This window comes from Azolla caroliniana, unplaced genomic scaffold (genome assembly GCF_043228905.1).
Source record: "Azolla caroliniana isolate FFs.n. ecotype wild unplaced genomic scaffold, voAzoCaro1.0.p SCAF_12, whole genome shotgun sequence".
Lineage (NCBI taxonomy): Eukaryota > Viridiplantae > Streptophyta > Polypodiopsida > Salviniales > Salviniaceae > Azolla > Azolla caroliniana.
This window is the reverse complement of record NW_028230447.1, coordinates 1564197-1591517: the sequence shown is the minus strand read 5'-3', so window position 1 is coordinate 1591517 and position 27321 is coordinate 1564197. Positions and strand designations below refer to the sequence as shown.

Below are 27321 nucleotides of genomic sequence, written 5' to 3'. Positions count from 1 at the left end.
CTGAGGACGTGACTGTTGTAAAGTCATGTTTGCCCAATCCATGAAATGGCATTATTCGTAACTGAGAATATCTTTACCTTTAATTTCACAAATTGTCAGTAATACACCTTCATAAAGACGTTTTTCTGAAAAGCAACCCTCTGAACAGACTCACTTCTTTGATTTCGTGCACATTTTTTATTGGGGAATTTGCTCATGCATTTTGGAATACATATCCAAGAGCATATTTCTAAGGCATTCGTATGCATGCACTGTGCTTTCAAAGACTGTCCAAGATGAACAGACTCCTCAGGTTTCATTGGGAAATTTGCATGTGCATTTAGTAATATCCAAGAGCATATTTTTGAGGTATTACATATGCATGGCAACATGCTTTCAAGGACTATCGAAGATAAGCAGACTCCTTACTTCTTCATATGCATTCAAAAGCTTTCAAACACTACCCAAGATAAATATACTCCTGAGGTCTTAAGACTCTTGCACCACAAAATTTAAAGCATATACATTATCCTGCTGTTTTTGGATTCTACCAAATTCTAAAAAGTGCAGGTTATAAAAATGAAGAGAGATAATTATATAGATAGCCCTATCAGATATTAACACAAGCTTTTAAATAGCACCTTCAATTCATCAATTATGTCAACCAAGTTTTCTGAGCATAATTCAAAAGGCATTCAAAATTGATTAGTAGCTACAGAAAATAAATTTAATGATTTCAACTAAATATGGTTAACATAAAATTACTCTAGTCCTAGTTTGATCATGTCGTACTGAGCACAGAACAATCCCACGTGAATTTTCTTTCACAGCCTTGGAAATGTCAAATATCTATATCTATTTATATATATATAATATATATTGCATGTTTCTTTTACAATATCCATCAGTAAGAATGAGAGGTTCACCTACCACACTTGTGTATGGATCTTTGCAGCGAACTAGTTTAAAGCATTGTAAATTACCATCCACTATCAATAATGTCAAATATCTATATCTATTTATATATATATATATAATATATTGCAATTTTCTTTTACAATATCCATCAGTAAGAATGGGAGGTTCACCTACCACACTTGTGTCTGGATCTTTGCAGCGAACTAGTTTAAAGCATCGTACATTACCATACACTATCAATCAACTAAACAGTAGGACAACTTGGCCACAAATTATCCCAGTTCTTTGATCATGTCTTACCCTGCATGGAAAAAACTATACAGTAGGACAACTTTTGACTGACCATGATCTCTTTCACATACAATTACAAACCAATGAATCAAAGTAAATTTCTTCAAGCAACAAACAGGATTAATTGAGCAAGTGAAATCCCTAGAATACCAGAGGGCATTGACAAAGAAACATTCAGCCAGCCATTCTGTAATTCTGCTTGATATATTGGCATTTGAATTCCTAAATCAAGAGAGTATACATAGATAGAGAACAGAACCTTGTCTCTGACTTACATTTCTGTACAGTATCATGAAGATATTGTATAAGCCTGTATCAGAAATATAAGCAACACTTCTGCCACACAAACTTATGTATAGTCAGAAACTTTCAGATACAGAAAAAAAGGAGCACCTCAACAAATGTATTCCCTTTTCAATAGAGTATCCGGAGTTCCTAATGGTGTCAAATAGAATTAGATTGAAGGTAAAAGAAAAAAGAAAAGAAATCAAGGTCAAAATTCAAATCACCAGATGCTTCATAGACAGAGACTTATGCCTCTCAGTCACCTCTCAAAGGTTGAGATATCTTACTGCTTCAACCACATCTAATCACCCAAGCCTTTGGTCAAATCACTTAACATAAATGAATGGTGATAAATTCTCAAAGGCTATTCCGACGGTTAGATAATGTTTTGGGCTTCTTTGTTATACTTCTAGCATTATTTTGAGGTCTTCTTGGAGTCCCCTTTCGCTGTTTTATTGCCATGCTTTTCATTTCAGAAATGATAGGACCAGGAGGAACTCCTTTCTTCAAAGCACTCCCTCGAGGGGTGGCTGAAGGAGGTACTCTTACACTCTCTGGTGGAAGCGGAGAAGTTGGTCTCCACACCAAGTTTTTCTTGAGAGCAAATCTTACCTTTTTTACCTTAGTAGAACTGGTGGTAGTTCTTTCAAAGGTGTCCATGCTAGATTCAGCATCAACTTTTTTGGGCGACTTTGCTCCTTTATTTTCGCAAACATCCACTAGCTTCTTTTTCTTACTTCCAGTATTACGTGGAGAAACAGCAGTAATCATGGCAACAGGTGATAAACATGTGTCAGACTCAGATATTTCTTCTGCAAGTAAATCAAACTGCCTTTTCAGATTTGAAATCACTGAATCATCCATGGTTAATACTCTGGCGTCATTTTCAGCTGTAAAATCAGAAATTTCTTTTACATTGTTAGCATGCTTCTCAGCCACATCAACAATGTCTAAGGGAATTTCAGAAACTTCTTTCTTTGACTTTTTATTTGATTTTTTCATGCCTGACAAGGCTGGCCTGGAACTTTTTGAAGGGTCTGTCATAGCCTCAGACACTTTCCGTTTACTCAACTTCATCTTTTGCTTGCTTCCCTTCTTTTCAGTAGAAAGTGTGCCGTTACTTGAAATAGTATCTATTTGGCATTCAGATACATTAGCTTCACCCAATTTCAGCTCTTCATTGGTTCCATTTTTGTCTGCTGTGAATGTTAGTTCACTCTTCTGTCCTGAACCTTCACCTTCCACCATTTCTGAGGTTCCACATGCTAGAACATTGATGCTTTTAGTAGCATACTTATTTTTCTTCTTTTTCTGCTTAACCTTTGGATCTGCCTGTTCCATAATCTTTTTTCTCTTCTTTATCTTTCCAGATATAGGAAGCACGATGCCAGAGGCACTGAAAAGCTTCTCAAGAGTTTCATATTCTCTATGTAACTCATACAAAAGTTTCCGATTTGCTTGTGAAACAGTGGGCATAGATGCAAGTTTAAAAGCCTCAAAAGTTAATGGAGAGCTGAGAGCCAAGAACCCAAGCAATTCTGCATCTGATTTGCATAAAGTTTCATTCTGCTTGGCCCTAACATAGGCATGCCCATGCTCAAGAAGGCGTCCAAAAATATTTTCTCTAATTCTCTGGAGAAGGGACTTGTCAGAAGCATGGGCAATGACCTGTATGAAAGGCTCTATGAATATCTTAAATATATCATCTCTCAATGGGAGAAATTTCTCAAGTTCGTTGAGAAAAATATCAGCATAATGGAGATTAATCCCCAGAGCAGCATGATGATCTTTTGCCAAGAATGTCCACTCCAAAAGGGCATCCATAAACTCTTTGGTCAAACTGGCATCCCACCCTGACCTTTCCAAAACCATCAACATATGGACTAAATACCTCCTTAGCAAAAGATAAAACTTATCCAATCTGAGTCTGTCTATCCCAGCCCATTCCCTTCTCATGGTCACAAGAAAAACCTTAAAAAATTGTAATGAAAGTGCACCATCGAGCTTCTCTGGAATTGATGTCAATCTTTCAATGAGATCAGTTTGCACAGGTACCTTGTCGGAGTGCCACACACAATAGAAAAGTCCTTTCCAAATCTTTTTCAACTCTTCATCTTCAATATGCTTCTTAGATGTAAGCCACGCAACAAGCAGTGAGATAGCTTTTTCACGTGTCTTCAAACTTGGTGAAGCTAGCTTCCTTGCAAAGCCCATCTTGCACTCTTCTACGAGAGCTTCCATCCTCAGTTCTAATTTAACTTCTGAAAAAGGAATTCAGACAGAATGAAGCAAGAAAATAAGAAAAAACTTCATAATGCTGAGCATTTCCATAGAATTCAACAGAAGATATAATGGGTTATTTCCAGAATCAAATCGAAAATCATAACAGAGATTAGTATCATTTCTGGCTTGATGGAAACTAATATATGGTTTGATCAATAGAAAGATTATTGCAATACTAAAGGGGTTCTGAACTGAGTGCCTTCCATTGAGAGACTACAAAAGGAGAGCTAAGTAAGTGCATTTATAAATTATTGCATTACTAAGGGAATTCTGAACTAAGTGCCTTTCATTGAGATACTATACAAGCAGAGTTAAGAAAGTGCCTTTATGATATGCTTGTTATTAACAGCCTTTATACCAATCATGATTCACTTTGGGATTTAAATCATTAAATAAAAGTAAAAAATTGACCAAAATGTTCGCTTTATTTTTGAAACACTTGGTAATTGTACAGTGTCTAGTTGATCTAGCATGTCAATGAAAAATACTCACTCCGTAAAAGAAATCCTAACTTCACGTATCAGATAAAATGAAAGCAATGGTATGAATGAGAATGTTAGATTGAAATCAAAGCATAATTACATGACTTTGAATACCAATGGATCAAGGTTAGGGGATAATAGGGTTTCCATCAGTCACAAAAGACTGCAGATCACATAGAAAAAGAAATCAACTAGAAAAGGCAATAGTCCAACAGAGAAATGAAGCATATGGATGGTTATCCCAAAGAAATAAGGTGATCTTTGTTGTCCATAGGCCAAAAATAGAAATTAATTAAATATAATACGCCGGAAGTAAGGCGAGTAGGTAAGGGAGAATTAGGTAAAACGCCGAGTTTCGAGCCTCACAGTCAGCCAACCGCTCGGCGCTGTATGAAGGAAAAGAAGTATATAAACCGAGGTTTGCGTACCTCGGCAAAGGGGAGATATCCAGAGCCTAGGGAGGTCGGTTCATAGTTAAAAGAGCTTTGTAAGGCTACCGGCTGTGGGCCGTGTTCTTTTGTAATCATCGCTAACTATTGTAGTAATACATATCTATAGCTCTTGTTGTTTTCATCTATGTGTCGTCGCTTTTAAGGTCTCAACTACGTATATGACCCGGGCTCTATTCCGGGTATGCTCTCCGTGTTCTCCCCCCAACGACACCTCCGTGACCCAATCTTCACGATTACACTTCCCTTGATACCGATAGCTTGTAGGCATATCGAAGGTGTTTCCACCAGAATGGTTAACACAATTTGGCACGCCCAGTTACAGCTGTGAGATCACAGCGAACTACGTTGAAAACAACCTTCAGCCGCCATTACGGCGCCCATGCGCATCAAGCGGTCTCGGCCATCTGGCCGACACCCTGAGCCAGTCGAAGGCACTTCCGACTCAGCGGTCACGGACCAGTCCTTCCCAAAAACATCGGAGGCTCACCGGTTGCAATCCTCGCCATCTGCTACTTGGTCGCGAGTCGAGTCCACACCAACCTCTCCACCAAGCCCTCCAGAGATCACCCACCCTGACCCTAACCCTTTTCCGGCTTTACTGGAAGACTCCGAATTCGATACCATGTCGTATCCTTACCCACGATACACCGACAGCCCCGACGCGGAGTCGCACATCCGTGCCTTCGTATCCACCGGCAGGCCAACCACTCAACCCAGCGCTTCTCGCCTGCCGAAATCGAGGCCTCAAAAATTGCCGAGTTAACGCTATCCCTCGATGGACCAGCTGTGCGATGGTATTCTGGCCTTGACACAGGGGAGTTTGGCACATTCCACGACGTTCGCACACAGTTCCTAGAACCGTTCCATCGCGAGGTGCCCAAACGAGAATTGCTCCGACAGTTCTTCTCCATGCGACAAGAACCGCACGAGACGGTCACACAATTCACGATCCGGTTCTAGGATCTCTACAAACAAGTGGCCGACGATGTCTCTGCACAACACAATCCGGACGCATTCCTGTCCAGCCTACGGGAGCCTCTACGAACGAGGAAATCCATTAACTCGTAAGTTGTGCCCAGTCGAAGTAGCTGCTGCCGCTCGTATGGCCGAGGAGCACGCCGAAACAAAGATGAACCAACACGCGCTAATGGGTGAAATCGAACCTCACGAGGATCAAGCCTTACAAAAGATAGGACGGAAGAAGCAAGTCCAGAATGCTTCGCTTCTCATGGAACTACCGGATCTGAACATGGCCTTAGTTGAGGCATATCGCAATCTACACCACACTACTCGGGCAGCCAAGGACATGGCCCGACGTATCAAAACGGCGCATCAGCAAGCCAAACAGGCTACCGACCTATGGCAAGCCCCCGAGGAGAAACCGGTGACACTCACGCAGCAACAGCCGCCCTTAATCCTCCCTACGCCGAGTGAAGCTGTCTCACCAGCCACTCTTCCGAACCCGAGCCTGAGTGCTGAAGGTACCATAGCACACAAAGACGACACCGCCCACCCCACAGTAGCCATGGCCGAGGCCAGCACAATGACTGACTCGGTACAAGCATGTGAGCCATCGTCACGGGCAGATATCAGCCCGCACCCCCATACCAGCCACGCCTCGACACAAACGCCACCACCTCCGGAAGTCATGGAACGAGCGACACAGATAGACGGAGTCCTCGGCACAACTCCAGCAAGCGGTAACCCAGATAGGGCCTCCCCTTAGGGACTACCAGGAGGAGCTTCAGGCCCAGATCGCGTTGGCCGAAATGGCCGAACAGAATCACAACAACATTCTTGGCCAACAACGAGAATGAGCCGCGAGCCGCGAAGCGGACCTCAAGCGCTTGCTTGCTGAAAGGTCGGCTGCGCTTGAAGCACGAGAACAAGAGGTGATGACCCTCCAAGTCTCGATAACTGAGGCTAAGGAACGGTTCATCAAAGAAACCGAGCGGAATAGCCAACGAGAACAAGAGCTCTTCACCGACAACCAGGAATTACGCCATCATCAATGAGCCTTCCAGGACATGGTCAACGAAAATATGCAGAAGTCGAGGATCTCGGAGGAGCAACGAGCAAAAATTTCCGATGCATATCACCAGTTGCAATCCGAGCACATCGCCGTCAAAGAACACCGGGACACTTGGTAACTAGGAAGGGACGAAACTGTAGCTCAGGTCACCAACCGTTATGAGCAGACCATCGCGCTCATCACGGAAAAAGCAAAAGATAATCAAGCTACGTTAGCACTCTTCACCCGCAAAAGCCAAGGCCGCAAGGGAGGCACTGGAAGTTCACCGCGCGAGCATCGGCATGGACGATATCAAAATCAAGACCCTAATCCACAAGTATCGCCAACAATTCACCACGAAGATCAAAGAAACGCTTGACCATGTTTGGTAGGAGTGGTCAGCCCAAGCTACGGACCTACACATACTAAGCGTGGATGCCGAGAACCGACGGAAGGAGGGCCGAGGGTTTTACAAGATGGATAACACCAGCATCCAGACCCTCCGTGAGGACTTAACGGAAGAATATCATATCTTGGCAACATCCCACACCACGGCCATCGAGCAACTCTTGGAGGAATTCAACGACGATCTAATGGTGTTTCGTTTAGAAGCCGAAGCATACGAGGAAGAACGACTCGCTACCGGGAGTCACAGAGCTCCCACAAACACCGAGCAAGGAACCGAGTCACTCCCCACGGCAGCTAGACCGGAGGAGTCTGCTCCTACCAACGTCCACATCCCACCGAAGCCACAGACTATAACCCCGACCCTGCCTGCATCGGTCCCAACAGAGGAGGGCACACACGCCGACACCGTCATCCCCAACTCGGCAACACCACCCCCATCACCAACCCCATCGGCCGAGCAGCCAACCCAACCCCACGCCCCCGAGGATATCCTCAGCATATTGGAAGAAGAATAAGACCAACCTCTAAGCCCCGTAGGAACGGGCCATTTTTGCAATTCGTGTGGTTTTGTTAAATCCATGGTGAACCATGGGTTCGACGGACAAAGTCCTGTCCCACGGGCGTGCTAGGTGTTGTCCATAGGCCAAAAATAGAAATTAATTAAATATAATACGCCGGAAGTAAGGCGAGTAGGTAAGGGAGAATTAGGTAAAACGCCGAGTTTCGAGCCTCACAATCAGCCGACCGCTCGGCGTTGTATGAAGGAAAAGAAGTATATAAACCGAGGTCTGCGTACCTCAGCAAAGGGGAGATATCCAGAGCCTAGGGAGGTCGGTTCATAGTTAAAAAAGCTTTGTAAGGCTACCGGCTGTGGGCCGTGTTCTTTTGTAATCATCGCTAACTATTGCAGTAATACATATCTATAGCTCTTGTTGTTTTCATCTATGTGTCGTCGCTTTTAGGGTCTCAACTACGTATACGACCCGGGCTCTATTCCAGGTATGCTTTCCGTGTTCTCCCCCTAACGACACCTCCGTGCACCAGTCTTCACGATTACACTTCCCTTGATACCGATAGCTTGTAGGCATATCGAAGGTGTTTCCGCCAGAACAGTTAACAATCTTAAATCCTACGATTTAATAGGTGAAGGGTATCCCCTCATATTTTGTAGGCTACGTTGTCATATCTATACATCAATATCACATAGCCTCATCCAGATGTTCAGATAGCGAAGATATACCTGGAGGTTGCTAATCATGGTTTTTTGGGAGGTAGCAATGATACTTATTTTTGTATATAACAATGAATGCACATTTTTAAAAGCCTTTTTAGAGCTTAGTGGATACATTCAACTGAGGAATGTAACATTCACCAAATATAATGTAATCTCTTCATCTTGCTAAACAAACACATAGTCTTGGTTTTTAAACATCACTTACAGTTAATAATGTGGGATATGATTTAACACATGTGAAATGATATTCAAGAACAGACACCAATTTTATTAGTTAAGAGGATAAGCATCAGATTATAGTATCCCTCCTACGAAGAAGAAGGAACTGGAGGGTTCCACATGTATTATGAGTTGTTACGAGGTTGTAAATATAAGAATTGGTTCAAGTGATTTGGTTTTAAGGAATAAAGCATGAGCCAAGGTTGTTAATTGTGTTGTTTATACAAATGAAGCAAAAGGAAAGATGAAGGAATTTTCTTGTGAATGAAATGTTTCATTCCTGAAAATATGACTCTTCCCACGCACAGACATGTGGATATATAGAAAGTGTGAACCTGTACGTTCTCCAATACAGCATTCATAAAAATATGTTGCTGAAAGCATTGAAGAAACCAATCACCTATGTCGGACGAGTATGTTGATATGAAATGGGTTGCTTAAACTCAATCAATTCAGAATGCAACAGTTCTGAAATTTATACTTTCACAAGTACTCTAGAAATTAATCGACCATGGCAGAAATTTAGCATATGATTTTTGGAGACAGTACTCATTTCACTACATATAATGCTTTCGTTCAACGATTTTTTTTTAAAAAGAATCTTCACTTCACGAGAAAAACTTGTTTCTTTTTTTGCATAAAAGGATAAAAGAATTTATGTCCTTCTGCGTATATGAATACATACATACATGTGTGTGTGTGTGTGTGTGAGAGAGAGAGAGAGAGAGAGTTTTCTTTTTTCTGTGTGTGTATGTTCGAAGGAGAAACAGATATATGATCTATAAAATGGGAAAGGAAATTACGCAGAGCATGGTTGCAGTGTCGAGATATAAAACTTTACAGAGAATCGTTACAGCGATGAGGTACAAAACTACAGGGAGATTCGTGACAGTATTGAGCTAAACAGGAGAACCGTTTTCCAGTATAGAGAAATAAGAGAGCACAAGAGAGAGAGAGAGAGAGAGAGAGAGAGAGAGAGAGAGAGAGAGAGAAACTAACCTGGAAGGAAACCCTAGGAATGGAGAGGGGAGAGATCAGGAGGAAGAAGCCATGGAATGGATGGAGAGGAGAAGGAGAAGACGCAGAGAATTTTTAGGGTTTCTGAAACAGAAGCCCAAAAATAAAACGGATTTGTAATTTTCATTTATTTTTCCTCCTATTCTCTCTCTCTGTGTCAAGTATGTATCACACGCATTGATGAGAAGATCAGAACCGTCCGATGCGTTTTGGAATGGACGGCCTAGATCGAATCCGAGGGACCTAATCTATCCTTTGGTTTGTCTTCCTATTCTTCTTCTTCTTCTTCTTCTAAAGTCTTTTTCTAAAGTCTTCTTCGTCTAAATTCTTCGTCTAAATTCTTCTTCTTCTAAATTCTTCTTCTAAATTCTTCGTCTTCTTCTTTTGTGACCCAGACAACTCCTTCTCCAACATTCTTTTAAATTCTTCTTCTTCTTCTTCTTCTTCTTCTTCTTCTTCTTCTGTGACCTGAACAAATCCTTCTATTAGCCCTATCACCGTAGTCCGAGCTCCAGAATTCTCCATGACCCTAATTGACCAGTATGTTGGGAGGATCAAAAAACACATGTCCCGGAATTTGGAGAGTGCATCATTGTTGCTTGTCCAAGTCTTTTTTTGAGGCCGGACAATCAAAGGTGCTTCCATTTTTTATTTTTTATTTCGGGGGAGGGGGGGGGGGGCTTTGCGGATCAAGATCATCCGTCCCAAACTTGGGGTAGACAACTACTTGCCTAGATTTTAACATAGTTTGCTTGTCTACCGCATAACTATGTGATATGGAGCAAACATAGACAAATTGTGAAAATCAAAGCAACAAAAGTATATGAGGAAATGGTGGTAGGTATGATTCCAATCATGGCATATTTATACATTACATATTTGTATACACAAGATACATTGTCTTTTCGTAATACAAGATATATATATACATATATACGCACATCATGCTAAAGAAATATTAATGGTACATCATGTGTTTTCAATAATATCAAAGTATACTCTTGGGCATAATGAACATTAGTTTCACACCAATCACGACATGATGTCTGTGAAGTAAATTTCACACGATTAAACCAATCGTCATTTTAAGCAATGCACGGCATCAAGAATAATAGCATCCAAATCTTGTTGCATTAGGCTCGATCAAAGTAATAAGAATTTATCATTATGTTGACTAAGTGAATGTTTCGAAGCCATGTGTTGCTTGTTGTTTTCTTAATTGTGTGCTTCATCATAATTATCATGTGATTATTGGAGTCAACTTTCCCAAGCACATATAGGTAACTTAGAAATCAAGCATACTAAATGATCATTTATCTTATTATGTATAAGCATATTACAATGATGGCGAAATTGGCTCTTTATTGTGCGTTGAAGTTGGAGGTAAAACAACCATTGTGGGCTACTTTAAAACTAAGGATATATTATGTTTTTGGTATTGTTGAAAATACAAAGGGTAGTTTGTGTAAACATATTGATAGTTTCCCTAAAAAACATACATGAGTGCCAACATAAGAGATTCTCTTGTAATGCTCATTTTGGGTGCCATAGGTCAAAGTTATTTGCCTTCTTAGCATGATCATACATTGTCATCTAACTTGCCTTCGATGACTCCATGATTGCATAATTACATGTAGCTACGATAATTGTAAATTGTAATATAATGTATAGCAAAATGTGGTAGTCATTGCTTTCCTTTTGACGCATAGTTACATCTCTAGTTAAACTGTAGATTTTGAAGTTCATTACACCAAATATTAATCAATCAAATATTTGAAGGAAATGCATAACAGATAACTACTTACAAATCCATTTAGTTCATTAATCATAATCTAGCTCGATGGCATAATACGATAATAATCTCCACTATTGGGATACTAATATCTGTTGATCACTCACTCATTTTCCTATTGAAGAGACTAATGAAAATGAGCAAATCACAAATGCGCAAGGAGTCTAGAGTCAAAATATGGCAATGAGCAAGAGAGTCTGAGACGAAGAGAATGAAGACAAATGTAATTTGTCCAACAACTAGACTTTGCTCTTTACAAGTTGCTTGCCAACATGAGTTTCTCATCTCTATTTATAGTTAGTGCCAAGAGGTGAGGCTCCACCTTCTCAATAAGGTATACACACCTTATCTTACATGGGTTTCACTATCCCCACATTTTCTAGGGCATGTTTCGCAGACACATCCAATTCTCTTGCTTCCTGTATGTGCTTGAAATTCCCAAACAAACTTTGAGATATAAACAAAACGTCATGCACTAATGGATAAATGTGAAAGGGTTGGCTTTTATAGGTTGTGTAAGAAGCTCCAAATGTACATGTAAACATCCATCAAGTCATAGTTGTAATTCTTGTGCTTTGCAAAATGAAGTTCATGGGTTCATTAGTGTAGATTGTGATAAAAGGTTTAGATTGACCACTAGAAACTCTTTATCAATTGTAATTGGAGATCACGCAAATTCCTCAGAAAACAATGACAACAATGAAATTAGCAGATTTTCCACAACACGTTGTGTTTGGCATCTAACACTTCAGTAAGGGGAGAATATATTTTTTCAAAACTAGCTCATTTGCACCAATGTAAGATATTCTAGTGAATATATTTAAACAAGGAGAGTTTTTTAAATTGCAACATGGAGACTCACACACATTTTTCAAAATCAATTCCATGTGGACCTAAACCATAATGCCAAGGTTGGGAAGAGCAATATGCGAGTTACTTACCCCCTACAAGACAAGGCATTTGTCATCAACAACCCTAGCAACCTTCCTCGTGGCTAGCAAATAAGCCACCATGCCCAAACACGGTGGTTTGGCACATACATAATTCTAGGCCAAACTCTATAAAGCCAACCATACTAACCCGATTCCAACATGATGATTCAATCATTCAAACAATGTTCAATCTTGTCCAAGATATACATAACCTAGGACAACCCAAGTTGCTCGTCCCAGAGGTTGTGGCATTCCTATTGGAAAAGGGGGTTGTTTCACTACAAATTACCTTATGTGCCCCAAAATATTATGGCCTACCAAGGGTAGGATGTCAATTGGGGCCATTATGTCGCAAAATCCACGGTCGCAGAAGAAGTTGCATCAGTGCACAAAACATTTGAAGAATTTGCATCCAACCACTCTCCCTTGATCATTCAATGTTCTCTTCCAACCTTTGCTCACATTGGTTGAAGGACCAGTAGAAGTACCACGTCACCCTAACAACCCACCACCAATAACCCCAACTTCCCCAACTCTTGAGTTGCCCCCAAAGAATTGATTAATCCACATTGATAGAACCTTAGCAAAAGCTTGTGATGGCTCCTTATCAAGTACCTCATGGAAACTAGGTTGTTGCCAATAGCCCAAGATATCATCGGCCCCCACAAAACCCACTCATGTTGTAGTTGCCTATGATCACGATAATCGTCCACAAGAAGGCCCAACCCTCTCTATCCCCACTAGATGACCAATCAACATCCAATGTAGAGGTGCAACACACTATAGTGGCGCCAAAGTTCATCTCGACCACGGGAATGCTCACAGCTATCCCACTAGTTAGCATAGCAAATTCTCTAGCTTGAACATGCTATGAGAAGGGGGATTGGAAAGCCCAAAAGTCAACAACCTTGCATAGGCCCCAAATTTAGCTAGACTAATTGCCAAACCTCATGATGGATGATCGGATCATTCGAGAACTCATGTGGCCACACTCATCAAATGAGTTAATATACTAGTTAAGTAGCTCACAAATTCCAAAAACGAGGTCGTGACCAAGGACGTTGCAACCAACATGAGCTCAAACCATGAGATCTCCAATGTTAGGGGGTCAAGAAATTGTAGGTAGCCATAAAGGCTTTCTTGGCACGAATGGGTGGCAAATGCAATCTAGCTTCACTTTGTCCAAGCAGATCATAGAGGTAAGGTCCAGCAAGGTAAGGAAGCTGACTTCCTAGATGTGGAGAATTATAGAACAAGCATACCATGAACTCGGGCATGAATGTGACCAATGAATGAGGGTCACCATCTTGTCTAGGTGGGACCAACATGTGAGTAGCCATGAAGATGCTACACTTGAGACTGCCACTCCCATGGTACCTTTGTCCATAGTCAAGGCCTACCTTGCAACCACCAAGCTAACCCCTCATTGTGGAGAACTCGTAGACTCCCCACTTATATTGCATAGAAAGTCATGGAAGATGAAGCATATACTTTAAGATGCTATATGAATAGTTTAGGATTAAAGTGATCATTGATCATCAAGCAACCAACAAATTGTAAGTTATTAAAAGCTTAACTTGGGATAACAACCCATCCTATATAGTATAAAAGCCCCATTACAAGCACACATTTATAACTACATTAATGTCATCATTGTAATCGAAGAGTGTAAATTTTGTAAAAGTGTTACTCATTGTCAGTGTTGGTTTGTCTTGAACCTCTACTTATAAACATTTTGGTTTAATTGGTGTAAGTGATCGATCACATGATACCTCGTGGCCATCCATCTACAAGTGTAGAGAACCACTCATAGAAGAAAATCACCGACATAGAATATCATGATGGATGGAAGCTATGGAAAAGTTTCTCACCATGCTTATACAATGTTTGATACAATTCCACGTGAGATTGTCATGGGAGAGCCAAAGTCCTTACCCATGGTAGTTCACGATCTACTTCAAATAATGAATTCCATACAAAGATTATGAAACCCTCCCCCTGATCGTTGATGGAGACATATAGAAAAAAGATAGAGAAGAGAAGAGGAAGAGAACGGGATACTTTAATATACTATTAGGAAAACAATACCATCTTCTTAGAATCCAAAAGTAACAATCCCAAAGAACGACTTTAATCCCAATGACACTAGTTCATAATAGTATTTCCTTCTTCTCTCTTTCTTCTACTAAGACTCCTCTCACTTCTTCTAGCCTTCTTATTCATCCTTCTTAATTGCTAAGAATACCCTCCTATTTATCGGTTTTTGGTTGCGTTATTCTTGCTTTTTCCCTTTTAGAATATTTTCTTTTTATATATCCTCAAGTATATGTGAGGCTTTTGAAATTTGGATATGAGATGAAGAAGTTATGAGGTTTTTTCTCTGCCCTGCTTTTTCTGCCTTATTCTGCGTCTTCCCCCCCCCCCCCCCCCTCTACTTTTTCTACTTTTTAAAAACACCTCTAACTTTATATCCCTTCAAGTTCCTTCCTCCCTTAATACTTGATCCTTTCATATTGTCCGTTATTATTAGACCTCTTAGCATCCAACATGTTTGCAACATTCTTTTCTAACGAACAAAGACTGACTTCACATTTAGCCCCTCTTCTTGCTTGTTGAGCGAACCATTTATGGTGAGCCTAAAAAAGAAGATGAAAAAATCCTTTGCCTTATGGTAGGCTATAGACAAAGGAGTATAAATACTAAAAATATAACAAATTATTGAGTGAGAAAAAAATCTCACACTCCTAGACACACACACACACACATTGACAATCACCATCACCATCTTTCTACTTGTCAATACAAAGAAAGAGGTTACCACAATTAGTATGTCTTTATCAACTCTTGGAACAAAAGTAGGGACATGCGATACATAGTTCTTGATAGAAGTAGGCATGTCAACATATGAATAAACCTTTAAAGCGAACGAACTTTTTGCACAAATACCTTCAAAGTTTTGAGACTTGTTGGGGTTGTCACCTTTTGAATTATTTTGATCTTTGCTTTATCAACATTACTTCCTTCTTGGCACACTACACGATAAGAAAATGGGACTTGGCCACAACTGAGTTTCAAGTACAAACGGAGAGAAACAAAAATACAGAAATATTGGACACAAGATATTAACATGGAAAACCCTGAATAGGAAAAACCATGGGAGTTCACTTACTCCAAATTGTTCACTATATGAGAGAAAATACAATGAGACTCACAAGCACCTACCTACCTCGAGCTTGTCTTCTTTGTCTACAGGTGGTTACAATAGAGATGCTACACTTCTCTCACGCTCACTCACACACACACACACACACACACACACACACACACACACACACACTCAATATCACACAGTTACAACAATATGAACATCACATGCCTAATGTTTTGCCCTAGTTATATTTACATTGATATAACTTTAGGACTATTTACAACTCTAGCCTAAATAGGCGCAACACAAAACTTATTTACATATGTGTCCTTTTTCGGATGCCTATCCAAACATTGATCTAGACACTGATTTGAATCTGGATCCAGTCTATCTTTTCCTTCGAATCCGACTAATCTGACTCATTCTCTCCTTCCCATATGGAGGGATATGTTTTCCCAACACCACATTCTCCACGTTACCTTGTCTTATATGTACAACTATTTCATCTAGAATCTCATCTCGGAAAGGACGTGAAAACTGATCTCGTGTGGTGGAATCATTCAAGGGTTTGAAGTCGATGTCATTGTTCTTTGGAACCACAACAATAGGTGACACACACTTCAAATCCTCCACATGATAAATGAAACTCTCTTGCAACATTGATTTCAACTCCTTTATAAGGTCTTCCTTTTGCACAATCCCTAATCGTCGAAGCTTTTGGGTAATTGGTATAGTTTCCTTCAACTTGATGTGGTGCTTGATTCCTTCTCTTAGTTGTGAATAGTCATCTATGAATAACTTTGGAAACTTAGAATGAATAGAAATAAACCTTAGATCCTCTTCTCCTTGGACATTGTTTGAAATCATCTTCTTTTTCCCCTTTAAGGTTATAATACCTTCTTCAATGACATTTTTCCTTCATCCTTACACACCACGTGGAACAATTTCTTTTCCCTATCCCACGAAGATCTATCATTTGTTATGCTTTCCTCTTCTTTCTTGCCATTGTTGATAGATGTTTCTTTCTCCTTTTTACTCGTTGTAGATACAAGTCATAGAAGATATTAAACCCATTCGACAGTGATAAGTTCATCATAGTCCAATGCGATATTACATGTAATTCTTGCATCCAAGATTGTACTAAAACTAAGGAACAAGATGGCCCTTTAAGGAGTATTATATGTAAATCCATAGAAATGGATATACCAAAACACTCGACAACATCCCCTATAACTCCAAAACGAGATCCTAAATGTCTATCAAGTATGTCTATCCTTGTAGAGGATTTTTGATAGATAGGATTTCCAATCTTATTCAATATGACATTAGATGTAGGATCAATTCTAATACCACTATCTACTAAGGCATCTGTAATTAAAGACCTTGAACAGTTGCTGAAATAGCGGGCCAAATATCCTTTCGATCTTTCACTTGCACAATCCTCGCACAATGTTACGATGTCTTTATACTTTGTTGTATACTCGATACATGTCCCCACTCCTTTTTTAGTGATGGCGAAAGTTGAAGAAGTTGTGGCCAAGTGATGCGAGGTTCACTAGAGATTAGCTCTTGCTTGAGATCGAATGGTTCTACTCATTTCCCCGTAGGCATATCATCAATTTTAATCTATCTTCGTGAATGTTTCTTTCTAGGTCTATCCTCCAAATTAGTCTCCTTAGCCTTCTCATTTTGTTGAGAGTTACTAGACTCTCTTTCCAACTCTTTATTTTTATGTGATGCACTAGATGTCTTAATATGTGCAACATCACAATCTTCAGCTATATCATACATGAAGTCAATAAGATTTACCTTAGGGGGAATTGTTGGAATTTGCACTAAAGTACTTTCCCCTCTTACCACATGGTTGTTGAGTTGGTGAAAGTTGTTTTGATTACTCTGAAATTGATACATGCCTTGACTCCAATCACCTTGTTGTTGTGAAGGACATCGTGCGGATATATGTCCCTCAACACCACATGTGTAGCACACAATCACTCTCCTTTGCCGTGGAGCATCACGAGTTTGACTTACATTAAAATTTGCTTGCACGTTTTGGATTTGTCGAGTAATTTCATCGAGACGTTGATTTACTTGCTTTGAGAAACCTCCTTCCACCTTAGGTTGAGTAGCTTCTTGCATCACCGGAACATTAGGTTGGTATGTTGTTGGAATGGTCATAAAAACATTAGGGAATACTTGATCTCCATGCACAATTGATGATTGTTGAAGAATAGGAGATTTAAATGCTGCAACAGTTGAATCCGCTCTCTCTTTTAGAACTTGGATTTGTCTATTGTAGGCTTGAAAGTTTGAACAAGCGCTTGGAAAGTTGTAGGATACTTTAGATTTGCCTCCAACGCAAAGTGTGAACTTAATCCCACTTTGAAACGGTTCATCTTAAACCATTCATCCTCTGTTCCACCACGTAGTCGAATCCATGTGGTCCACATGTCAATAAACTCCCTCTCATAATCAGTATACTCCATTGTTGATGACGTTCATAAGCGAAAGAGTTCCTCTCGTACTTCCGTTGCATTTCGGCATCGAATATTCTTAGCTTTAAATTGTTTCGCCAATAGTTGGTAATTCACTTGTTGGTTTCGTAGCAAGGACTCATACCAATCCCTTGCTCGTCCATAAAAAGTGGCCACCAATAGAGGAAGCTTCTCAAAATCTGTCATCTCCCCTATTGATATTGCATGATGTTCGAAGGCAGCTAAGAAAGCTCCCCCATCTTAGACCATGTCACCTGCAAAAGCAAATTGAAAAGCCATATTGGCTTCTAATTATACGGAAAAAATCTAACCCTCCTTGGGGTATGGAAAGAATCGGCCCTCCCTAGAGCGCCAAAATGATGGAGAGATATAGAAAAAAGATAGAGAAGTGAAGAGGAAGAGAAAGCAATACTTTAATATACTATTAGGAAAACAATACCATCTTCGTAGACTCCAATAGTAACATCCCCAAAGAACTACTTTAATCTCGATGACACTAGTTTAGAATAGTTTTTCTTTCTTCTCTCTTTCTTTTACTAAGACTCCTCTTATTTCGTCTAGCCTTCTTATTCCTCCTTCTCAATTGCTAAGAATACCCCCCTATTTATAGGTTTTTGGTTGCGTTATTCTTGCCTTTTCCCTTTTAGAATATTTTCTTTTTACATATCCTCAAGTATATGTGAGGCGTTTTTTTATACCATTATTTCTGCATTGTCATCCCAAATTTGTTAACAAGAAAGCTCTCTTTGTTAGCTTTCTTATGAATCTTTTCTTTTGAAATTTGGATATGAGATGAAGAAGTTATTAGGTTTTTTCTTTGCCTTACATTTTCTGCGTCTTTTTTTCTTTTTCTACCTTTTAAAAATGCCTCTAACTTTATATACCATCAAGTTCCTTCCTCCATTAATACTTGATCCTTTCATATTGTCCTTTATTGTTAGACCTCTTAGCATCCAACATGTTTGCAATAGTCTTTTCTAACGAACAAAGACTGACTTCATAGTCAAATTCATGACTTATTCTCTCATTTGCTACCTATGCACTTATTCGGAACAACCAAACACAAACAAATGTTGATAATGCTCAAAGAGGCACTTCATTGATCTTGCAATTGTGTGCATATAAACAAATAGACTCTTTTGGTTAATATTTTGGATTAGCCTAATCGAGGGATTAACCGATTGAAAGTTGTTTTGGTGATAATAGATCACACACAAAGCTAAAGACTGAGAATATATGAGTTAACTCATCATGGGACAAGGATGACAAATCACTATACCCACTTTCCAAGTCTCCCTCGATGGTTTCATCATCCATTCTAGATACATGGCTACACATCTTACTCATGGACTATATATGTGATCATCAAACAACTAAGCATCTTTTCACATAATCTTAGGAGATTGGTGAATGGGAGACGTGATAGTGGAGTGTAGGCTTTGCCAACTATTTGAATGGGACACAAAGTTGAGCAACATTACATTTGTAGATGTACTATGTACTATGATATTCAAAGCAAACATCATTAACTCTTTTGAGGGGGTTGGATCATTACACCATGTCATGCAATTGTAATTTACCTCATGAAACTTTATAGGCTCATATAACTTATATTGCGAGATAAGACACTTCATTTCACTAGGGTTCTTGTTCATAAAGTTTGTCTGCTACTCACTTGACTATTTACTCACTATACTATCATGCCACTTCTATTTGGAGTATCCCCACACGGGTTTGGGCTTCTACTCCTCTAGCATGGCCCTTCAACAAAATGCCATTTATACACCCTTCTATAAAGTCAAGGCAAGGGTATTTGCCTCACCATTGTAGTCACTACTTTGGTCATAAAAGCACATTTCTTTTGCAATTCTTTTGTCTCTATCATATTTACTCGCGACAAATACCTTATTGGCGAAAAGCTTCAATTCTAGGTCAAAAAGTACTCAAAGTAAAGCAAAATAATTTGTGATGGAGTTTTGAAAAATGGAGGCAATCATAAAGAGATTGTCTCAAAGAGGACTTGCAAAAATGAAAGTCAAAACAAATGGCAGTGGACTAAAACACCACATGATTTTGAGTTATCCAAAACCTTATGTGGAAAGGGAGAGGCAACTCCATGAGATTTTGAGCCGCCATTGGAGTTCTCTTTTCAATAACCCAAACAAGGTGTTAACTTAATTTAAAATGTGTTCAATGATGTCAGACATGTACTAAGGTTTCAAGATTCAACACGATGATAGCGTTTCAATCCTAATCAGAAATATTACATTTAGATTTAAATTTATGGAACAATTACAATCATTTACCCCTACGCCACCATTAGAAACATTAGATAGGCTTTTCAATTGTCAATTTAAGCAATTTATGTAACCCAAGTGCCCGATTGGATGCATGATCAGCTCATAACATCTGCAAGCTGCTTCACACTTCTTTGATATAAGCACATGGAAGTGCTCTTTGGAGAAACGCGAAATCGGATGCATGCTCTAGTGATTAAATCAAAGGGCCTTATTGTGGAGATGCTTATGAGATATACTTTCAATAGGATCTTGCCTAGAGAAAAGGAGAATAAATCAGTCTCTTTATGTAAGGTGTTGGTTAAGGTTAGAAACAGCGATTCACTTCTCATGGACTTGTCCATCAATAAGAACTTCTATCAATCAACTGTTAGGTTTCCAAACATCTAGTTTGAATAACTATTTCGGTTGCTTGGTCTCTTTCCCCCCTCATTTGGAGGGTGATGCCATCTTTTTTCCTTTGGATCACATTTTGGGCACTATCCATTTAACTACCAAAAGATTATCTAAGAACACCCAAAAATGCATAGCTACAATTAAGAAGCTCCATAGCCCCACTTTGCACTTACCATGTGATCATCTTCTTCTTCTTCACTTTCAATGGACGAAGATTTCAGAAGCTTATCAAATCCTTAGGGTTCAAACATTGAGATGAATTCTCTCTCAGTCACAAGAAAAGGCTTGCATTTTTTGATGGGGTCTTACCATCATGCAAAGATACCCACATACTATATATATATATATATATACATAAATACAAATGCATGACTTGAGGCATACATACATACACACTCACTCACTGATACAAAGAGAATACTTCTCGTGGGGTATAAAAGTTTATAACCTTTCATTACTTAGAAGACATATACTTCATGCCCAAGAGATTGATCAGTGGTGAAACCTCAAATATGATTTAGTTGTTTTCTTCTTCATGGGAAGATGAAAACTTGAATACATGTTTTCACCTCATTATGATAGCTGATGATTCACAATGTATACATATATGTTAAGATTAAGAGAGCCTACACTGAATCACACCTTTTTAACATTCACTCTCAAGTACCTTCTTGAGAGGCAACTGATTGAGCTTGACTACTAGGTTTAGACTGTTGATCCGATTGCACGACTCCTTGTTGAGCCATAGCTTTCTGTGTGAGAAAGCTACCATTAAGTTGAGGATTGAAGGAACCAAACGCGCCAAGCGAACCTAATGGATTAGGAAAATCCGAGGGCAGACCAATGCTATGATTTCTTGTTCCATCTTCCGTGTCTGCTTCTATTTTCGAGGTCTTGCGAATTTCGAGAGCTGATATTTGCTCTTCGTTTGTAGGAGGAGATCGAGGCCGTTTGTTTACCATATTCGGGGCATTGGCCGTACTAATATTGGTACTATTGTTAGCAGTATTCACATTCGTGTTTGTATTCATAATAGTATTTGATGTATTCCACTGAAGGTTCCACGGAAACCCCCATGTGTAAGGATTCCATGCTTGTTGTTGCCATTGTAGGTAGCTTGCTGCTAAAGCTGCTGTTAGAGATGGATCAAGATGAGCCATGCTTCCAGAAGCTAAAGCTGCAACGCGAGCCATGAGAGCTGGATCGACATGAGGAGTACTCAAAGATGATGGTGGAATACTGGTCTGAGCAATGGAAGCTTGATTAATGTAAGGTCGAGGAACAATATTTGATGTCATGGAAGCTTGATTGTAAGTTTGAGGAACACAACTAGAAGCCATCGAAGGTTGATTACAACCATGAGGAATACTACTAGAAACCATCGAAGCTTGATTATAAGCTTGGAGAATACTGCTTGAAGAGATTGAGGCTGGATTATAAGATTGGGGAGTATTACTCAAAGCCGTTGAAGGTTGATAAACTTGGGGATTAATGCTCTGCGGCATGGCTCCATTCAAAGGCCCAGCTCCATTAGAAGGCATAGATCCATTCAAAAAAGCCGCAGCTCCATTCAAAGAAGGCAAAGCTCCATTAGTAGCCACAGCTCCGTTGGAAGGCATAGGTCCATTGAAAGCAGACATAGCTCCATTGATAGCCACAGCTCCGTTGGATGGCGTAGATCCATTTAAAGAAGCCATAGCTCCATTGATAGCCATAGCTCCATTTGAAGTCATAGCTCCATTGATAGCCATAGCTCCATTTGAAGTCATAGCTCCATTTAAAGAAGCCATAGCTGCGATTTTTGCTGCTAATGTAGGATCAGTTTGAGCTAATGCCATAGCACTAAAAGCTGCTGCAAAAGATGGATCAAATCTAGGGATACCCGCACCGAGCAAAGCTCCAGTGCTGTTGAGGATGAACGGCCAGAGCCATGGATGAAACATCAATGGAGATGGATTCACAAAGCCTGCATGAAGGTTCGAGACAGGAGGTACAATATTGGAAGGTGCCATGGCTATGGTAGTAGCAGTAGCAGTAGCAGTAGCAGGATGAGATACAGCTTCTGAAGATGAGCAAGCAAGAGCTGCTGTTACTGAAGAGCAGCAAGTGGATTCATCATGTTCTGTATTGTGTAGAGAGGATGGAAGATCTTGATGAGGAGGAGGAGCAGGAAGAGGATGATGTGCAGTAGAAGTATAAGACGATGGTGCTAGCACCACCATCTTATCCTCTGCAGAACTTTTCGCAGATTGTAATCCTTCTTCGACCTTTTCTTCACCATTGGCCTTGGATAACTTCAACTCCAGTGAAACTTTTCTGTCAGGTTTTTTCTCCATCGTCTCTGTGGCAGCATTCAATGAGTCTGGGGTGTGCGAAGGATTATTCTGCGGAACTAAGAAGCCCTGATGTGTTTCTGATGCATTCTTCTGAATAACCGTTAAACTTTCGTGGGATTCAGATGGATTCTTCTGAAGAACCGTGAAGCTCTGGTGCAATCCAGATGGATTCTTCTGTAGAACTCCAAAACTGTGTTGAGCTTCTGTGTGATTCTTTTGGACAGCAGGGAAGCTCTTGTGTGTCTCGAACCCGTTCCTCTGCATAGCCTCATAATTCTGCGTTGCGTCTGAGTGGATGTTCTTCTGCAGAGCTGCGAGGTTGTGCTGCGTTAGCTCTGAGTGAATCTTCTGCAGGACCGCAATATTCTGCTGCGTTAACTCTGAAGGATGCTTCTGCGCCAGAACCGCGAAGTTCTTCTGCGTTTCAGACAGATTGTGTAGTAGCGCAAAGCTTCTCTGGGCCGATTCTGACAGATTTGTCGCCATAGCGGGCTGCTTGAAGGAAAGAATGGAAGACACCGTAGAATCAACAGGAGGAGAAGAAGAAGAAGAAGAAACGCACATACCTTCATGACCATCGCTGCCATGGTGGTTAGTAAAAAGGCTTCTTGACATGTGATCGTTATGATAAGGAGTCGCGATGGCGCCATTAGAGCTGATCGTCGGCGATGATCCTTTGTTCCTTCTTCTACCCGCACCAACAGGGACGTTACGCAGAGAACCTCCTGCTGTCCAGTAACGTTGGCATTCTCTGCAGAAATGGCGAGGTTGCTTCACGTTGTAGTTGTTGAAGTAGCAGAACTTGGTGTTGAAGCTATGGCATCTCGGACAAGCCACCGAGGGTTGATCATCCACAGGCTTTTGGTCATTCTCTTCTTCTGCAGACGACTGATCTGTTGTTATACTGCTCTTCTGATCCATGGCAGATCTTAGCTTAGATTCTTGACTTCTGATTCAACGCGACTAGCTTTCTAACCTGAACGCCAGCAATTAAGCCAAAATGCAATACTATCTGACCGCTTTGCAATCTCTAAAAGATGACAGGGACTAAAATTTAGGGTTTCAGGCATGGATGTTAAAAGTGAAGCAGGAAAGTACAGAAGAACCAATATAGGGTTTAAGAGGCATGGGTGTTAAGGATGGGGAAGGAGATAAAGAATTTTTTAGGGCTTTCCAGACATGGACTTCACCAGAGAAGATGAAGACAATAAATGTAGACTACTATACAGAGAAGGAGAAGACAAAGATTAAATTATTTTGCTCATGGAACTCATGAATCTCCATACACAGAAAGCGCGAAAATATTTTTTGTAGATTTTTGAGTTCCAGGCATGGAAATTGCGCAAAAGAATGCAGACTTTGGGGGGTTTAATGTTTCAAATCAATTGAAAGAATCCAAGGAAAGAAAAGACGGCAATTTGGTTTAGGGTTTGGACATGGCCGAAAACTAAAAAAATCAAAAAAACTGCTGCGCTGAAGGACAAGCAAAAGAAGGTAAATCTCTGTTTAGTGTTTCATTAACCATGGAAGGAAAATCAACAAGAACAGCAGAAAGAGAAGATTAAGGTAGAAGCAAAGAAAATTAATGGACAATGTTTAGGGTTTTCACAGGCATGGAGAAAGGAAGGAAAGGAAATGTGGGGATATTTTAGGGTTTCGGGATGAATGAAAGGAATTGTTGGTTGATATTTTAGGGTTTCGGGATGAATGAAGAACGCATTGCAATTTGGAGAGGCAACAAAAAAAAAAAAAAAAAATCGAGAGAGAAGAAGAGAGTAGAAACGGAAGGAACAGAGAAGACGTTAAAAGAAGAGAGAACTAGTCGAAATCTGAGCTTTCCATAGCCATGAATGACTGTTGCGAAAAGAAACAAGACAGAGAAAAGAAATGAAAGGAAAAACAAACGAACGAAAAACGAAGAAGAAAGCAGCGAGCGAATCAGAGAAAAAACAGAAAAGAACAGAGAGACGATCGCCTCCGCTGCCAGCTGTCCCCGCCCATACCTACGTGGCGGCACGCATCGATGGCCGCGTGGAGGACCCCTGACACGTCGGCCGGCACGTCAGTGCCACGAAATAGGGGCCCCGAGCAGATCGGTTTCCCATTGTGCCACGCCAGCTGGGCTATTCCGCCGTGGCCGTCCACGTCGGCCGGGATCTGCCACGTCAGGCAAGGGTCTGCCACGTCATGCGGGGGTCTGCCACGTCGGACGGGGGCTGCCACGTCGGCGGTGGGCTGGGGCCATCTTTTCTGCCTGCTTTGTTTTTCCTTTTAAAAATAAATAAATAAACAAAACAAAAGCAAGAAAAAGCTTTTTCTACTTTTTTCTTTTTTCCCTTCTCTTTTCCCCCGAGAAAGCGGCCGGGTGACGTGTCAAAAAGCTTCAAAAAAAAAGCTGCTTTATTTATTTACTTTTTGTTTGTTTTTTTTTAGCTTGCAAAGCACGCGCAGTGCCACGTCAGCGGGGCCGGGGGCCACGGCGCCACGTGGCGCCCTCCGAGTCCGTTGCTTTGTGGCGCCAAACTTTTTTCTTCTTCCTTTCTTTTCTTTTCTTTTCTTTTTGTTTGGGAAATCTTTACTTTTTGCTTTCGGCTTTTTCTTTTATGTATTTCCTTCTTCTTTTTTGCTTTTTTCTTAAAGCCTAGGAAAAATGAGAAAAGAAAAAGGAAAAAAGGTGAAAGAGGAAGGGGGGGGGGGCACCCAAGAAATGCATTTGTTGTGGTCTAAAAAAAAATCACAAAGAAAAAAAAAACACATCCCACGAGGTCCTCTTTACAAAAAGAAAAAGGTTAAAAGAAAAAGTGTGTATGGGTGTGTGTGTGTGTGTGTGTGTGTGTGTGTTGTGTGTATGTAAAGTAAAAGAGACGCGAGAGGAAAACAGAAAATGAAAAACTTACTCGGACGCGATGAAGAAAGGTGCGGGTTTCCTTCACGTTTTTTTACGGAAAAGAAGAGAGAGTATTTACGTGGTCCTAGGGAGAGACAAAAGGTGCTACTCACCTTCACATCCGAGACCCAGAGAGAGAGAGAGAGGAATGGTGCGTGTCTGCGTCTACACGAAAAGAGACAAAGAGAGAGGCCACCCACTACTATACTAGGGGAAAAAGTAATCGAATTTCTTTATACTCCCCCCACCATCGCCTTTTCCTTTTCCTTTTCCTTTCTACGTCGGCCACGCAAACCTTTTGGCACCAAAGGAATGAAACGCACTCGCTTCTCATGCCAAAAACATTGTGTGTCACTATCTAACATTTGTACTTAACAAAAATGGGCTTTTGTGTACGTGTTGAGAGACGGAGAGGCCTTCAAGGCTGGCTTGCTAACAACTAATCATCTTCTACAACTTTTTTGTGTTAAGGACTTGGGAAGTGTTCAAGGTTTTACGCATATTTCATGTGGGTAAGGATGTAAAGAACTAACTATAGGATTCATGTATTTTGTAAAAATATCATTGGAGTTTCAAATCACAACAACTCCAACACAATAGTCACATATGTTCGCTCAATGTGGCCTAGCACTACAAACTATTGCAACAAAAATCACACATGAATTTGACCATGGTAACAAAGTTACCTAAAAAAGATGTTATAGGAAGCATTCATAATTATCAAACCAACCACATTGGGATTCCACATAATGAAATTCAACATTTGTGATGACCTTAGATATGATCCAGTAATGATTTTCAATTGTGTTGTACTATGCAGGAAACTTTAAAAAGGTTTTGCGCCTTCCATTTGATACTCAAATGGTAACGCTTCAATAAATCGATTGTATATATTGATTACAATAGTTTTAGCAAAAGCAGAGGTAAGAACTCATGCAAGTAACATCATGTAGATTTTTTGTGGTAACGGTTTGAAGTGCAATTCTGAATACTACATTCAGTAGTAATCTCAGATAGCAGAAAGTGGATCGCACACAAGTGGACAGTGGTGATGAAAGTGTGCTTCTCTTAGAATGCTAGTAAGCCAAATGGGGAAAAAATTGTGTATAATTTGTTGTATCCAAAATCGATATAGTGGTCATGCTTGGTTACCCTAGATACAAATACATTATTGTGTGGATTTGGAAAGTCTCACTTCCTCACATAGTCCTCATTGCCTACTTGGGCATGAACTTATGTTGACCACTGCCTTCAATCTATGTCTCCAGTAAAATTGTACTTGTTATTCACAAACACTAGTTAGTAACTCCATTACCTTGGCACCAATCTCCAGATGTTAGATGGGCTCTCACAAACATGTATTTCTTATGGCCCACTTCCTCCATAGGTTTCTGCTATACCACAAGACTTATGTTCAAAAGAAGCATTGGAATTCTTAAAACAAACTTTTGCTACAACT

General features: G+C 40.3%; 2 protein-coding genes across 2 annotated transcripts; both read right to left on the bottom strand.

Annotated features, from left to right (window-relative positions):
• Window positions 1–1562: 1562 nt before the first annotated feature.
• LOC147856756 (uncharacterized) lies at window positions 1563–9586 on the bottom strand. Its single transcript, XM_087328702.1, has 2 exons — window positions 9562–9586; window positions 1563–3734 (listed from the first exon to the last, which is right to left on the bottom strand). Exon 2 carries the CDS (start codon window positions 3712–3714, stop codon window positions 1831–1833), a length of 1884 nt encoding a protein of 627 aa, XP_087184828.1. The 5' UTR covers window positions 3715–3734; window positions 9562–9586; the 3' UTR covers window positions 1563–1830.
• An 11484-nt stretch (window positions 9587–21070) lies between these two features.
• On the bottom strand, window positions 21071–27315 carry LOC147856755 (uncharacterized). The gene is made up of 2 exons (XM_087328244.1): window positions 27178–27315; window positions 21071–24003 (listed from the first exon to the last, which is right to left on the bottom strand). Exon 2 carries the CDS (start codon window positions 23894–23896, stop codon window positions 21299–21301), a length of 2598 nt encoding a protein of 865 aa, XP_087184370.1. The 5' UTR covers window positions 23897–24003; window positions 27178–27315; the 3' UTR covers window positions 21071–21298.
• Window positions 27316–27321: the final 6 nt, after the last annotated feature.

Excerpts from the sequence above, each read along its gene's own strand:
- LOC147856755 (XM_087328244.1), bottom strand. The coding sequence starts at position 23,896 with ATGGATCAGAAGAGCAGTATAACAACAGATCAGTCGTCTGCAGAAGAA.
- LOC147856756 (XM_087328702.1), bottom strand. The coding sequence starts at position 3,714 with ATGGAAGCTCTCGTAGAAGAGTGCAAGATGGGCTTTGCAAGGAAGCTA.